This window comes from Ambystoma mexicanum, chromosome 4q (genome assembly GCF_040938575.1).
Source record: "Ambystoma mexicanum isolate Mex_15411 chromosome 4q, UKY_AmexF1_1, whole genome shotgun sequence".
In the NCBI taxonomy this organism is placed as follows: domain Eukaryota; kingdom Metazoa; phylum Chordata; class Amphibia; order Caudata; family Ambystomatidae; genus Ambystoma; species Ambystoma mexicanum.
Genome location: NC_090928.1, coordinates 391424696 through 391439438, shown reverse-complemented (window position 1 = coordinate 391439438; position 14743 = coordinate 391424696). Strand labels below are relative to the sequence as shown.

The 14743-nt window shown below is 45.2% G+C and overlaps 1 protein-coding gene across 1 annotated transcript in view; it reads right to left on the bottom strand.

The window, feature by feature from the left end:
- The window catches only part of DESI2 (desumoylating isopeptidase 2), a 350188-nt gene that overhangs the window by 36671 nt on the left and 298774 nt on the right, over positions 1-14743 (bottom strand). The window contains exon 4 of the mRNA XM_069607968.1: positions 6943-7084. Within this exon, the coding sequence (XP_069464069.1) occupies positions 6943-7084 (142 nt within the window). The remainder of the gene's footprint in view (positions 1-6942; positions 7085-14743) is intronic.

Sequence of the window (14743 nt, the reverse complement as noted above, 5' to 3'; positions counted from 1 at the left end):
CTTTAACCCAGCACTTGCCACTTGCTGGCTGCACTACCACTGTTTATAGCCTTTATTATTTATTTATTTTCTGTTTCCTCTGCTCCCGGCATCCCACGCCCCTTTCCATGCACTTTTCCCCTTCCCCTCTACCATGCACTTGCGTGTTCTCAATGTCACCGGCCCTAGTAAGATCGCTGTTTTTGTTCCCCCCTGTTCCCCTCCCTTGCTGCGCTCTGACACTTGTGTACGAGCGCAATATAAATAAAATATGAACATCCATTCTGGGAAACTATTGCCCGATCTCCATCACCCCTTTCCTGGGGAAATAACATGTGCCAGACAAACTCAGTAAGGCCATGCTGCCACCACCATATAGTCCCCAAGCTCCGTGGCCACTATTGGGCCATCAGTCAAATTGCACCGTGTCCCATCCTAGGCCAGGCAGACTAGAAATGCACCAGGACGTAAATGGGGCAGGAGTAGCTCATTGTGGACAAGATGCTGAACATGAAGACATGAGCAGTGTCTTAAGGGAGGAGCATGGAATCGTCATTTGGCAATTATGGACCAGCAACAATGGTAACGGTTGATCGGCCCCTGATAGAATAAGATGACAACATGATGGAAAGCTTAACCGGCATGTGCGTTGAATAACTGCATTGCAATCTTGGTAATTGTCATTAAAATGTCTACTGTATTAAAATGTGTAATTAATTTTTGTGCTATTATTTCAGCATACTAGGACACAAAGAATTCCCGCCAGCAGGTAGCAGTTGAGGAGTGCGTGGAATTGGCCCTTCAGTGGATAAAGAGGAGGCAGACGGGAGCCACAGAAAAAGTTCATCTCATCCCGATCCAAATCACAACCCTGGTCCATCAACTGCATCAGAGGTAAGTGGCCTTTGAGTTATACAAAAGTTGGTTGGTGCCGCTATGACATAAATAAATGTTTTTTCTCATTCCAAATGCTATTGGTTGTAGACTTCTGTTTTTCTCCACCCTAGTCTCAAACCCTTCACCCCAACAGTCCTATGAAGCCATAGGGCTTCTAAACGGCAGTGTCAGAGGGTGGGAAAAGGTAGCTCAAATACTGTGGCTCATGTATTCACTGGTTATTGTCCATCACTCATTATATGCCCACACTCAGGCCCATAAGGCGGTCCGGGATTTGATAAGCAGGAGCTAGTGCAGCGTTCCACAAGATGCAAACATATCGCTTTGTCCATTACTTATGATCCGTTATGCTTCAAGTGTCATACTGATGTCCTAAGGTTTATTTATAGATCGTTACAAAAGCAGTTAAATTCCCATAGGTATACGTGATCAGCATCAGTTGGCCCGAGAGCCAAATGTAGCTCTTGGTATGCAAGGTGTAAAGCTAACCAGGCTCTTCAAGGCTACAAGCAGGGCTAAATATCCCCATACTCCCCTCCATTTCAAACCCTGTGGTTCCAACAGAACGAATACTGGTGGGCACTAGTTCCAATAGTCTCAACTGCCTACAGTACTATATTTTATTTGTTTTGCTTGTATTGCTCCTTTACCAATGCACTGTACATGGGGAAACATGAGGTTCGTCATTTCCTCACAGTATACCAATTATGCAAAGAAGTGGGAAACAAGATAAACGAAGAGCCAAAAAACTGTTTTAGTTTTTTAGTGCAAGTGCCACTAATATATATTAAATTCTAAGGAATTCCCATGGTTTGATCCAGATTGACAGCTTTGAGAAATGTAGTAAGTTTTCATTTTTTGTGTCCACAGAGTAAAGTACCCCTTGGGACAGATGGGAATGCAGGTTTGCGATGTGTTGGTGAACCCTGTGAAGTTGAGGGAGATTGTAATGACAGCCAAAAAATCACAGACTAACAACCCAGCACGTTACCTTCTGAACAAGCTGCTGGATCTTTTGTTCACCAAAGAACTACTGATGGCAGCAAAGGGGAGGTTAACATTGGATCGTCATCGACAGGAGGCTGTACAAGGTATAAATGGAATTCCGAAAGCACGTTAGAGGGTGTACAGTGCACATTGTCTATGCTTCGTTTTTCACACCCATGTGTCAACCTGTGGCAGGCACATGTTCTAGAAATAATCCATAATCCCCGAACACCACCTTACATCTGCCTGTTCATTAGAAGCACTTTACTTGCTCTCTTCAAACTTTTTACACAATCTTTTTTGCATTTCAGAATGTGTCCATGTACAAGCCAAGGAAATGGACGTTCAGGACTCTCTGCATCTGAGTACAGAAAAGCCCTCCAAAATAAAATTGGCAACTACCGGATGAAGAAGGAGCCAAATCTGTTTTTTTCTACACAAGTGTAGTTGTGCATTAAGGGAGCACATCAGACTCCCTTGCTCCCCGGCCTGGGCCTGGATACTCGTGTGACTCCCTGGACTGGTTCTGGGTCCCCTCTCACCCTTGCTCCCCGGACTGGGCCCCACTGGACTCGCTTGCTCCCCGGGCTGGGCCCCACCGGACTCGCTTGCTCCCCGGGCTGGGCCCCACCGGACTCGCTTGCTCCCTGGGCTGGGTACTGATACTCGTGTGACTCCCTGGACTGGTTCTGTGTCCCCTCTCACCCTTGCTCCCTGGGCTGGACCCCACCAGACTGGTTCTGGGTCCCCTCTCGCCCTTTATTTTTAAATTGTAAAGCACCCAATGTTTGGGATTGCTACAGTCGTGTTTTTGTGCTATGTACACAATGTCCGATTGAACCTCTGCCTCTTTTTTTAATAAATATAGTGGGAGAAAAAAAATGTGTTGATTCTTTTTAAATATAGTTAATATGCCATTACATGGTCTTGACTTTCATGGCCATTTTACCTAAATGACTGACCTAATAAGTCATCACTATTGTTCTAAAAGCAATTGAAAATGCAACTCTGAAATGGGCAGCAATTAAGCCACAGTGACGCTCTTAAAGCCCAATTCAACAAAGTGCACCAAATGTGTTTTTAAGCATTTCTTTTCAGGATTATAGTGAACATTATTTTTGTTAAACTCCTAAATTTATTTCCAGCTCACAAACCAAAATAATACCTATATAGTTAAAGGATATTTTGGGGATTGCTTTGTTTTTTTGATTTGTAAAGTATTATTTGGTCACTACATTAATTGCTTTTGGATTTCAAAAGGTTTATTTGGGGATTGCATTGCATTGCTTTTGGATTTCTACGAGGAAGGATTTCTAAATAACATTTTGTGTGCATTAAGCCAAAAGGAAGCCAGATGTAATCCGTTGTTTTTGGATTTATTTAGGGATGGCATTGCTTTTGGATTCTTATAGGATTGTTTGGGATGGCATTGCTTTCGGGATTTTTGCTGGATTGTTTTGCGGATTGGATTGCTTTTGGATGGTTATAGGATTGTTTGGGGATTGGATTTTTAGTGGATTGCTTGTGGATTGGATTGCTTTTGGATTTTTAGTGGATTGTTTGGGGATTGGATTGCTTTTGGATTTTTAGTGGATTGTTTGGGGATTGGATTGCTTTAGGATTTTTAATGGATTGTTTGGGGATTAGATTGCTTGGATTGTTTTGGGATTGCTGTCCAGAGGATTGCTAATTAACATATTTCAGGGTGCATGAAGCCAAAAGGAAGCCAAAAGCAATCCACTGAGTACAATGGGAGTTTCTGGAGTTAAAGAGGATTTAAAGAGGATTTAAATGTTTGGGAAAATCCAGTAGCAATCCACTTTCAATCCAGATTTTTTTGGTAAGGTAGGCATCAATAGTTCTCACCCATTCGCCATGATCTTTGTAAACACTATGGTGTAAAAATTCAAAAGTGGGAGTGGTCAATACGATTGTCACCTCGTAGGTCCTTATATGCCCTTGGTAAAACCGTAATTAAGAATGTAGAGAGAATGGGGGCATGACCAAGAAAGAACATTGCAAACTGCTTTCTGTGAGCTATTCAACGGCAAGGACAGATTCTCTCCCGTCCTCCACTCACAGTGATGCAGGAAAGATCAAAAATGAACTTTAAAGCCCTGTAATCTGTGCCAGAGTCCAGAAGGCTCCAAGGGGACGCACAACATTACTCAGAGGTTCCAGTAAGCAGCTAGGTTGGGGGAACGAGGTGGGGAGCGATTCAGAGATCCTTAAGATGAAATTTAGGCTCACTGCACCACACGGGCATTCGTCTGTACTTAGTTTGAGGTGAGCTCAAGACTTCATCCTGTGAACACCAGATACAGCAACACTATCCAGGTACAGAATCGTGGAGGCTTGCTTCCTGCCCTGCACTCCATTTCATACATTGAGATTTTACTGGTGCGCTTCAGCACAGCTCCCTCCCCCCCCACAGTCACGACCAGCCATGGGATATCAGCCTGGCCTCCTGCCCATGCTAGTGGAGGCACGGGGGCCACCCTGGCATGCATAACTCAGTCTCTCAAGAGGACAGGCTGAGCCCAGAGTCCAGAGGGACCGGAGGCCACTGCATGGTTGAGTACTACTTAATTGGAAGGATATTTTACAAGATGTACACCGCATCACAACCACCCATATAATGATGCAAATGGGCATTTTAAATGATCAAGTCTCAAAAGGGTAATTGAAACTGTGAAGGAGACTGAATTAAATACACTACATATTTGTTATGATGGGTCGTGGTTATGTGCCACGGTGAATAGGTGGTATGTTGTTACAAGCACATTTACCTAGGCAAGAACTTAACAGAATGTGCCTCACCAAGATGGCGGCTAGTGAAGCTGTGTAGTCCCGACAGTGACGGGATATGCACTCAAGAAGTTGCTATATGCAGGGAAAAGACAGCGTTGCGGCCCCTTGACAACACTGCATTCCACCGAAAGGCTCAGAAAGAGCAGAATGCTCAGACATTGTTCCGATAGTTATTTTTGCTCATTTCACTTTGTGGGTAAGAAGTCTCTTTGATTTTAACTCTGGCGCTCCGCTTTCCTTTCTCATCCTTTCGCTTGTCACCTTATACCGACCGTGGCAGGGTAGGATTGTTTTGCGGATTGGAACGGCATGACGACAACTTCAATTTTGGGACTCGCCATGGCTGTTTTCAGATAATTACATGACCGCAATTGCGAGGATATATAGGTAATGCATTCTAAGTTTATTATACACATGTGGAAATGGTGTCATACGGCATGCTTGAAAACATTGGATATTATGTATAAAATGTTGATTAAGAAAATATAAAAATACAACAATAAACCATTTCTTACACATGCGCAGTGTGAACGTGCTTTTGGTTTCAGAACTATGCTTTTGTACTAGAGCAAGACTAGTCACTTGGCTACTGATGGACCATGTACGATTTACACGGGATCTAATTTCAGCAAGGTTGTTCAATACGATACCTTTAGTTCTAGGCAGAAAACCTGGGCTGGGACCAGCTGCACTCGTTTAGTAGCTCCTTCCACTTATCCGCAGACATGCTACCACTCGGAGGCCGGTTAGTGCATGTTGCACCCTCTTGGCAGCAGTCTACATGGCAAGTGGCCCTGCTGCTTAGAGGGAATCATTTTCGCAAGATAGCACAGAATATAGTTCTACACCTCAGAGATTGTTAAAAGGCCTGCAAATATATACTTTCTCAGGGCTGCTTTATAGTAGACCTTGGGCATTTCTTAAAGGGCCAGCTGTTGCACTGTACATGTGACAAGCCCCTAAACTAGGTAGTAGGGCACTGATGTCTAGGGGATTCAACCACAACACCCCCAGGGTGTGCATAATGCGGTGGCACCTGGTCACATGCAGTAGCAACTGGTCACTTCCCCACGCTCCAAGGGTCAGGAAAGGCACATCACAGGACATTGGACAATGACAATTGTACATAGTTGATTAAAGAAGACAGTTTCTAGGACTAGGATTAAGAATTGAAGAGGTGGTAGCATAATTTGCGCCAAAACAGTCAGTCAAAGGTGAAGAGTCCGATATTTTGCACCAATGAACTATTTAGGTTTTAGCTGCCAAGAGTATCCGACTGACAACCTTGCCCATGCAGGGTTATCAACTAAAAAGTGTGGTTTTCATTATCACACCCAAAAGGGCCAATACTGGATCCAGAGGAGACTTATGTCAGACCATTCTAATTAAATCAAAAGTACAGAGCAGCTCCACCCATATGTTAAATGTTAAAGGCATTTGTACCGCGCACCGTCATCAACAGAGTTGGTCCCCTAGCGCTCTGGCGGATCTGCAAGCGAGAAGGCGGGATGGGTTAGTAGGGTGAAGAGGGAGTAGGATAGTGAGAGGAGTGGTGTTCTGTTGGCAGCTTCATCTTGGGATACAGCATGCACTGAGCTTTGGTGTAAATATTTTGCGGGTGTGCCTGAATGCTAGGGGTTGGAGGATTAACAGACTAGTTTCACAACATAACAAAAAAGAAGGTAGCAGGCACCCCTCTCTAGAAAGAACACGGCATGATAACCTGCTCTGTGGTTTTTACCCACTGAGAGGCCGCAGCAATCGCTTTTAGCTCACTGTACTTTTCACAAAGGAGGACTATCCATTTGCATATCAGTCTTAGTCCAGTTACCTGGGGGAACCCAGACGTGGACTCCCAGCTCACTGTTATTAGAGAGGCACAGCTTCACCTCACTAATGAGGCCCAACAAGGCTGAAACACGTGTATGGGGTTGCTGTTGGTACTCTTGTTCAGAAGAGAATTGCCATAGCATTTAGGTGCCGGACTGCCCATGTGGGCGGGCCAAAGACTGATATCCAAATGGCTATTTCCCCATCTGTGAAAGGTAGAATGAGCAAAAAGCAATGGCTGCTAACTCTCAAAGTGGGAAAAAAAACCACAGAACAGGTTATCATGCCATATTCTTTCTGGAGAGGGGTGCCTGCTACCTTTTTGAATAGTTTCACAATATGGTTCAGCAAAAATCTACTAAAGCAGTTTTAACAAAAGCTATACATCAATTTACTGATTGAACATTTTCAACTTGCAAAAACAGCTAGACAAGTTACCTCTGATAATGCCGAAGAGAAGTGATTGCAGTTTTTGTGCATTAGATGATAAGCATTTCCTTTGAATTCCTTCCCAAGCTCTTCCACAATTTTTTCAATGTCGTTCTCTGTGAAGTCTGTACTTCCCAAGGCTATGGCCTCCCTAAAAGAGAGGAATGTATATATGACGAGCCAGTCCTAGGTTGATTGAAAACATCCACTGCCTTTATAATGAACCATCCAAAGAGGCCTACCACGCTTCATTCACCAAGCCTTGATTGCAGAAAGTGAAAAGGTTTCAAAGATGGGAGGAAGCACTCTGTTACTTACAAACTGTGAAACGATTTAGTATTTGGGAGACATGCAACCAAACAGTGAGCTCAGATCCTATGGACCTTAAGTGAAGTATGCAAGACAAGCAGCCGTTTTGCAAAAGCAAAAGATATACTCCCACTGTGATAAAAAAATGCATGCTACCGCACGTGCATTTTGGTTTTTAGCACCCTATAAATTGCAGTTACATTTTCGCTTGTCCCATACATTGCTCCCTTCTGAATTGAGCGATTTCGCAAATTGCCCTTCAAGCTCATAATCAATCGGTTTGATAAGCCTCACCACACCCTCCAACTATCCACTGCATTCTAAGTGCATGTTGCCCAGTATATCTTACAGTGGTCATGCGCTTTGCTCCTTAAGCTTTTCTCCCACAAAAACCAGAATCACAATTGGCACTGGTGGCAATGATCCAAACTTTATACAGTCTTTAGTACCTTGCCACTAACTGGGGCACAGCAGCATGAACCTTTGAAGCTAGGTGAAACAAATGTATGTTGCAACCTCCCAGCCAGCCATAAAAAGTTACTTGCCACCTCAACTTCACACAGATGCAGCACACCATTTCTTATTCACATAGTTAATTACCAGTAGCCAATGGCTATTGGCAACAGCATATTTGTGACCTGCTATAAAGGGGTGCGGTTATTACAACAAACAACTTTGCGAATGACAATATAGCAACCTTTTCCCAACACAGATACAAATGAATTAATCGTCTACAAATACAAGTAGTACAGTGCATCAATATGAAATGTTCAGACATGGCATTACCTGTTACCTCGTCAGACTGGTTCATGGGGAGTGTGACAAGGTCTTCAATTAGTCACAAGACAAGTTCCCGCAATTATGGTACCATACACGTGATTAAAAATAATTATTGCAAAATTGAAGCTGGATCCTGAATTATGAATCTTTTCTGAATATATTTCTATTAGCATGTTTTTAGAACATTGGGAAAGGATAGTCCGCACAATGCAGGTTCCCTTCAAGGTAGGTATAACCAATGTGCGATAAGTTTCTTTAAAACAAAAAATGTGATAGGCAAAATGTATAAGTGCAAGGAATGTTCATAAGGCTTAACACCAGTTTCTGTCAAGGTTGTTACCCTGAGGTAAACTATGAAGTTTTAACAGCAGTTCGTGGTCAGGATGGTGGTCTCTGCTCGAGACAAAGTCATTCACAGCTCCTTCGGGTTCAATGCACCTACAGATTCTACATCCTCGCGGGCTGGATCTCCACGGTTACAGATGACCATTGATTTCATTCACATAGATCCAGCATAGGAGAATCAGGCCATCCTTGTGACCCCCCCATACCCTCTGCAAAGGGCAATATGGTACCGAAACTACTACTCCTGTTCTCTAGGATGGCAAGGGTTTGTTTCATTGGTCGTCTTGCCCGTTTACACTAGATCCAGAAATAGCTCCCAGCTAGCCAGTTTCTGGCCAGACCTAATCTTAGTCTTATTGGTCAGCAGGCTTGTGTCCAGCCAGTCTTTGGCCCAGAGGCCACCAGGCTCTATCTGCCTCAACCATGGTATCTGGGTCCCTTTTCCAACCTATAACCCACTGGCTTCGCCTTCCACCCTTTAGCCCCAACCCCAACTGTTGGTCCTTCTGGCTTGGCTGATTAAGGGTTAACTTTACTGGAACTCATCGTCCACCACCTCCTTTTACCCTACTGCTGATGGCACCAACTTGCTCCCCTTCAGCTCCCTTCCTCACGTCCAACTTGTTTTTCACTCTTTGTAGAACATCCTCGTGGCTCTCTTCTCCTTCCTCCAACCTTTTGTTCTGTCCTTTCTTCCAATCTTTCACTCCAATACGCAGTCCTCTAGTAGCTCTCTTCTCCTTGCTCCAACCTCCTTCTTGCCTTCGCTCTGCACATCTTCAAATGCCTTCATCTGCCAGACCCCCTTTTATACTTTGGGCAAGGGGCTAATGGACATGCTAATGGGTTACAGAGGGCACCTCCATGAGCTTAGTGAATGACTTTGTGGATTGTCCCGCAAAGCTGAGCTCTGCCCGCAGTCCAGGCAATACATTCTTAAGTGGAAATGGGTGGCCTGTGGCTCTGCAGACCCAAGCACATAAAATACTTGGTCCCCGTCTTGGTATTAGGCAGCTCCCTTATGGCGGCTTCCTAATTCAGCTGCGTGTTCCCCTCACCTGCCATGTCTGGGGTTGGCAGTCCAAACTACATCAAATATGTCCCTGCGCTCGAGTGAATTAGATTGTGGTGGGTCGGAAGGAGACAGACCAGTTTTTGGTATTCTTGCAGACGTTTCATTGAAATAAGTAAAAAGGCCTCACTATCCCTGATCTGTGGATTTCCCCGAGAAACATACCCAACAGGGGTGCTCGCCGTCTGTTGTGAAATACAAAGCAAAAGGTCTCCTCTATCCAAAACTAAGCTGCACTGACTACCACTGAAGCCCTGGAGAATACCTTCTCCTGGATAGGCTTCTCCAGCCTTAATATAGAAACCTTAGAAAGGTTTTGGCCATCTCCTGGATTAGCTTGGTCAGTTCCTTTAGGGGGCTTTTCCAAGTCTTTGGTTCCCCTTTCTCGTGGCTTTGTAAACATCTCCTCCTCGACGTTCTTGGCCATTGAGTTTCTCTTATTATACTTTTCTAAAGTGTCTCTGAAAGTCTTTCTATGATATGTTTGGTAAAAGAGAATGTCTCGACTTTCTGGTTATCCGTATTCCTATGGTTCTTTAGCTCTTCAAGAGTAAGATATCCAATATGAGAATTCTCCTTTTCTAGTTGATTGACTTTCTCTTTGGGGCAGGTATAGTAGGTCCAATAGTTATTCTTATTCTCTTGCCTCTTCGTGTATTACTGAGATGAGTACGATGAGTTCTGCAATGATTCTTCCGCTCTTGGTTCTCTCTCGTATCACTGGGATAAGTCCCATAACAAGTCTCACTCTCTGCCCTTTCACGTATTACTAGGATGAGTTTCACTACTCGTTCTTTCTCAGATCATTGGGATGAGTAGGATGGGTGTCGTGATGGGTTTCACTCTCTCGGTTCTTTCTCATATTACTGGCACGGGTAGAATATTAGTAATCATACCAGTGTTCCCTACTGGGTCTCCCAATGTCCGTTTACTTTTCCGCATGGGTTGCCGTCACTGGGTTTACATTCAGGATAGGAACTTCTCGTTTGGTCAGGATGGCTTCTGCTTTCGCTCCGACTCTCTCTGCTTCTTGTCTGCGGCTCCACAGGGCCATCGTCGCATCGGTCTCCACGTTGTTGCCAGACTGCACAGTCCACCTCTCACGGGTCACAACACCACTCTCGACTGGCTCCCTCTCTAGGGGTGTTCTTCCCTTGCTCTCCTCTGCCTTCAGTTCTTTTGGTGCTACTGGTGCACGTCAGCTGGTTGCTTCCGCCCAGCGGAGGATCAGCTGGTCTCTGTCAGCTTCCACAACATTGATGATTTCAAACTCCCGGGTTTCACATCTTTCTGCCAGTGGTCCTTCTCTTTTTATGATCCATTGCTGGGTCCTTCCCAGCGAAGGATTGTAGTCCTTTTTCTCTTCCAGTTGAGCACCCTCCATTACTAGCTTATTCCTCCTAATCACTGTTTGTTTTCTCTGTATTATTCGGTCACTCTTCTTCACCATCGCTTTACCAGATATTTCTTCAGGTAGGACATTGGATCTTATGGCACAATGGCTTAGACTGCTGGGTCTTTCTGAAGCCCTGATGTTACTGTTGGTCCAAGAGAGAGGACCTTAGGGAGTTCCTCTGCGGAACGCTAGTCCTTGTTCCTAAGAGGGGCGTCTCTCCCCGTGAGGTCCCGCTTGCTGCCAGCCCTAGGGAGAATGTTGCTCACCTCCCTAGCTCCTCAAGGAAAGGTTCCCCTTTGGGGAGAAAGGACTGAATTCTGTGATTTGCCACAGAAGGTTTGTGCTTTTCTCTGCGGCCAGAATCATAAGTAGGGCAATTCTTCCCTTTCATGTTCCTGGCTTCGTGGCCAAGATTGCGATCTGTGTTCATGTGCGCTTGGAGCCCTCTGAGAAATGCTTTACTTAGTCCTCGTTAGATGGATGACCTGCATCTCTTAAAAAGAGGCATGGGGAGAGGGGACCCTTGGGAACTGCTGTACACTACCTCAACTCTGGGCTTAAGATCACATAGCAGATGGTCTGCCACCAGCCCCCAGAGACCTCTCCTAACCCTCAACTAAGAGACTGTTACACTGACAGTCTGGCATGTTCACTGTCAGGATTACAGGGCACACAAAACATTTCAGCATTACTGATAAATCCAGACTCATCACGTTTTAGACACCAAGTTACACGTTTCCCACGTACAGCTGCAAGTAAATATTGCGTCTCCTTTATGAAATGTTACTAGTTACCTTGGAGACTAGGATGCTTTCATCAACGTAGACACGTAGATACGCACTGCCCATCTTGTGAATGGCTTTTAAGCCCCTCCTTACGGAATATCGGTGCTTCTGATTTTGAGAAGTGTGTGCTATCATTGTTTGTTTCCTGGTGTTCTAAGTCTTGCTACATTTCCTAGATTGCCCATTTCTTGTGTCCTTGTCTGCTGTGTTACTCTCGACTTTTTGGCTTACCTGAACTGTTATCGACCACAGATTGCTTCACGGATTCCTCACGCCGCTTCCTTGAATACTTTTGTGCCCAAACGGTTTTCCGACCTTGGATTTGCTTCACAAACTTCTCACACCGCTTCCTTGGATAATCTTTTGCCCGAACTGTTGCCGACTCGGAATCCAACAACACTTGCTCTGGCCTGCTCCTTCTGGTTGCGGAAATCCACACAATTAGCCACAAGATACTCCTCCACCTCCATTACCGGTACGGACTAGAGACTGCCTTGGTACTCGGCTGGGGAAGTGAGGAGCGTTCTCGTTTCGTTGGGTTTTGGACAAGTTTGGACTGCCTGGCCATGGACGTTTGCGTTTCGTCAGGAATAGTCCTTTCCATCAAAAAATCTTCTGGCTGACTGTGTAAGTGATTTTCGATCCATTCATCACCGAGAGAAGAGTTGAACTATTTGCATTGTAAGATTCTCACTAGTCTACATTTCTGTCTTTATTAGTATATGTGCTACTGCCACCTACACTGAACAAATTCTATTCCATTACTCTGTAGGTTCAGCTCTTACGTTCTGGAAAAGGGCAAATTTCTTACACTTCACATTTCCGTGCTTCATTCAAAAACCATCAGGTTAGCGGTAAAGATAGTCTTGTATGTACTCCGGTCTTGTTCTTGTAATTGTCCCCTATTCTGGACCTTACTTTTTAGGTAATAGAAAGGTCATCTTCCAGTCCAGTCTCTATTGGGTCCTGCAGTCCAGTCCGGTTTCCAGTCTTCCTGCAGTCCAGTCTGGGTCAATTCTCCCAAAGAATAAACTCCTGTGTGTTTGGTTATAACAATACACAGGGGTGTTTGTTAGGCAGAATTCTTCGCCTATACTACGTGGTCAACAATACCAAGACAGATTCTGACATTCACCCAAAGCATTATTCTAGTCCTGCCACTCACTCTCGCCCTACCCCAAAGCTGGCATTGCCCATTGTCCAGAGCCTCACTCCAGCTAATGCTGCCATTGAATGGTCCATTCATGGCATCAAGTATATGCTCCTTTGAACTAAAATCACACAAGCATTTATACGACTGAGAAACTGATGGCCAGGCACAAGAGCATGCGGGTTAGAGTCAGCCTTTGTGGGGTGGATTCTTTTACCAGTGCTACTGGAACTACTGTATGAACAATTTGCGACAACAGTGGTCATTAGCTGGACTTTTTAACCTCTTCATGACCAATATGCCTGCCTAGCACACCAATGTTTGTATGTATTCCTGTGTCTCCAGAGCTGCTTCCAGCAACACATTCCATAGTTGCTCAATCATGTTCACCCTTTTCCCCCCCAGTCTATTTCTGTTCTGAGCGCTGATGTTTTGGTTGGCTTCATACTTCAGTGACTTAGAGGCAAGTAGGTCCTCGTAGGTGAACGCCACAGGGGTTATGGAGCGGTTACTCTTTAGATTTGTCACAGGTTTATTGGGAAGCTCCTGCGAGGTATCCATTGAGGAACGACTCAATGTTCCCATTTGACTGCTTCATATTAGATTAACTCATGCGCCTCGCAGGTGCCTGCACAGATCTTAGCTTGGCAAGACAGGCGTTAATGCTGCATGCAAGTTTCGAGGAGTAGAGGTTTCCACAGTAAATCACTGCACTAGTCAATCTCACCCCTCAGCATTATGGGGGAGCAACTTGTCTCAATCCATTAGTGTTTTATGCCCTATCATATTTGCCCTATTCTTTTGGATACACTACTTCAGAAACAACCTTTAGCTTAAAGTCAGAGAACAGATCACCAGTCTCATTTTATGCCTATGGTGTTGGGTTTGACACCCAAAGGGACTGATGCATTTGTTTCCGAAAGAGCCACCACTCATCAGTTTCAACGAGGCTGCTATCCGATTCCTTGTTGTTCTCCACACCTTTAGGCCAGGCTGCCTCACATCACTACCACCCTCTTTGGCCCAGTGAGCTACAGAGCCCTTCTGTGACCTGCCAGCAGAGGAGAGACCAGCCTTCAGGTTAGCATTCATTCTGTTGTGTATAGCGGAGCTCAATTCTCACCCCTCCTAGAGGCGTCCCCCCACACTGCGTTGGGCCTCTGGCTGACCAGTAAGATGCCCGGCTCAAAGCTGCGTCTGAAAACAAGGCAGGCTCTCAGCAGAGGTGTGCCATAATCTCAGAGCACGCGGGTGGGCTGCTGTGTATTGCGTTTCACAGCATCGTCCTTCTGCCCCCTCGGATACTCCTTTCAGGTGTAATAATGCTCACCTCTACTGTAGTCATTGGATCTAACCCTTCAAAAGCAGAGTTGTCACTTTCCATGAGAGCGACCACCAGTTAGTTGCCAGTCTGGACCTGTTTCTTTGCAACCTGTGCAGCCAAGCAAGGGCAGAGGATGTCACATGGTTACAAGGGGCAAGCATCAGATGCAGGGCAATTTTGCTGATCGGCCCCCTGGCCCATGTTGTTCTGCATTTGTACAGTGGAGCTGGTGAGGGAGAATGCGGCTATGGTGGGTATTGTATCCAGTGCGCCAAGTAAGCACCAAGTCTAGTGCCACAGTGAAAATGGATTCACAGATTTGAGGCAGTCTGAATGTTTCATCACTTTTTATCATCATCAAAAAACAATTTCCACAGATGCAGGGCCGTTGCCCAACTGTAGACCTATGTATGTCGTCTGATCTGATGCTTTACACATGTTAGACCAAGCATGAAATGCCCAGTTTTGAATGCGAGGTGTGGGGCAGCAAAACATCTGGTGGCTGTGGGGGTGCTGAACAAGGCAATCCCAGGAAGGCGGGCTATTGGTAAGGGTAGAGTAATTTGAAGAGCAACAGCCCCACCAGGCAGTTGGCCTTATTCCTGGGGTTGCATCACGAGCTAGCTAGGAGTTCCTGTCATGGGTGGCC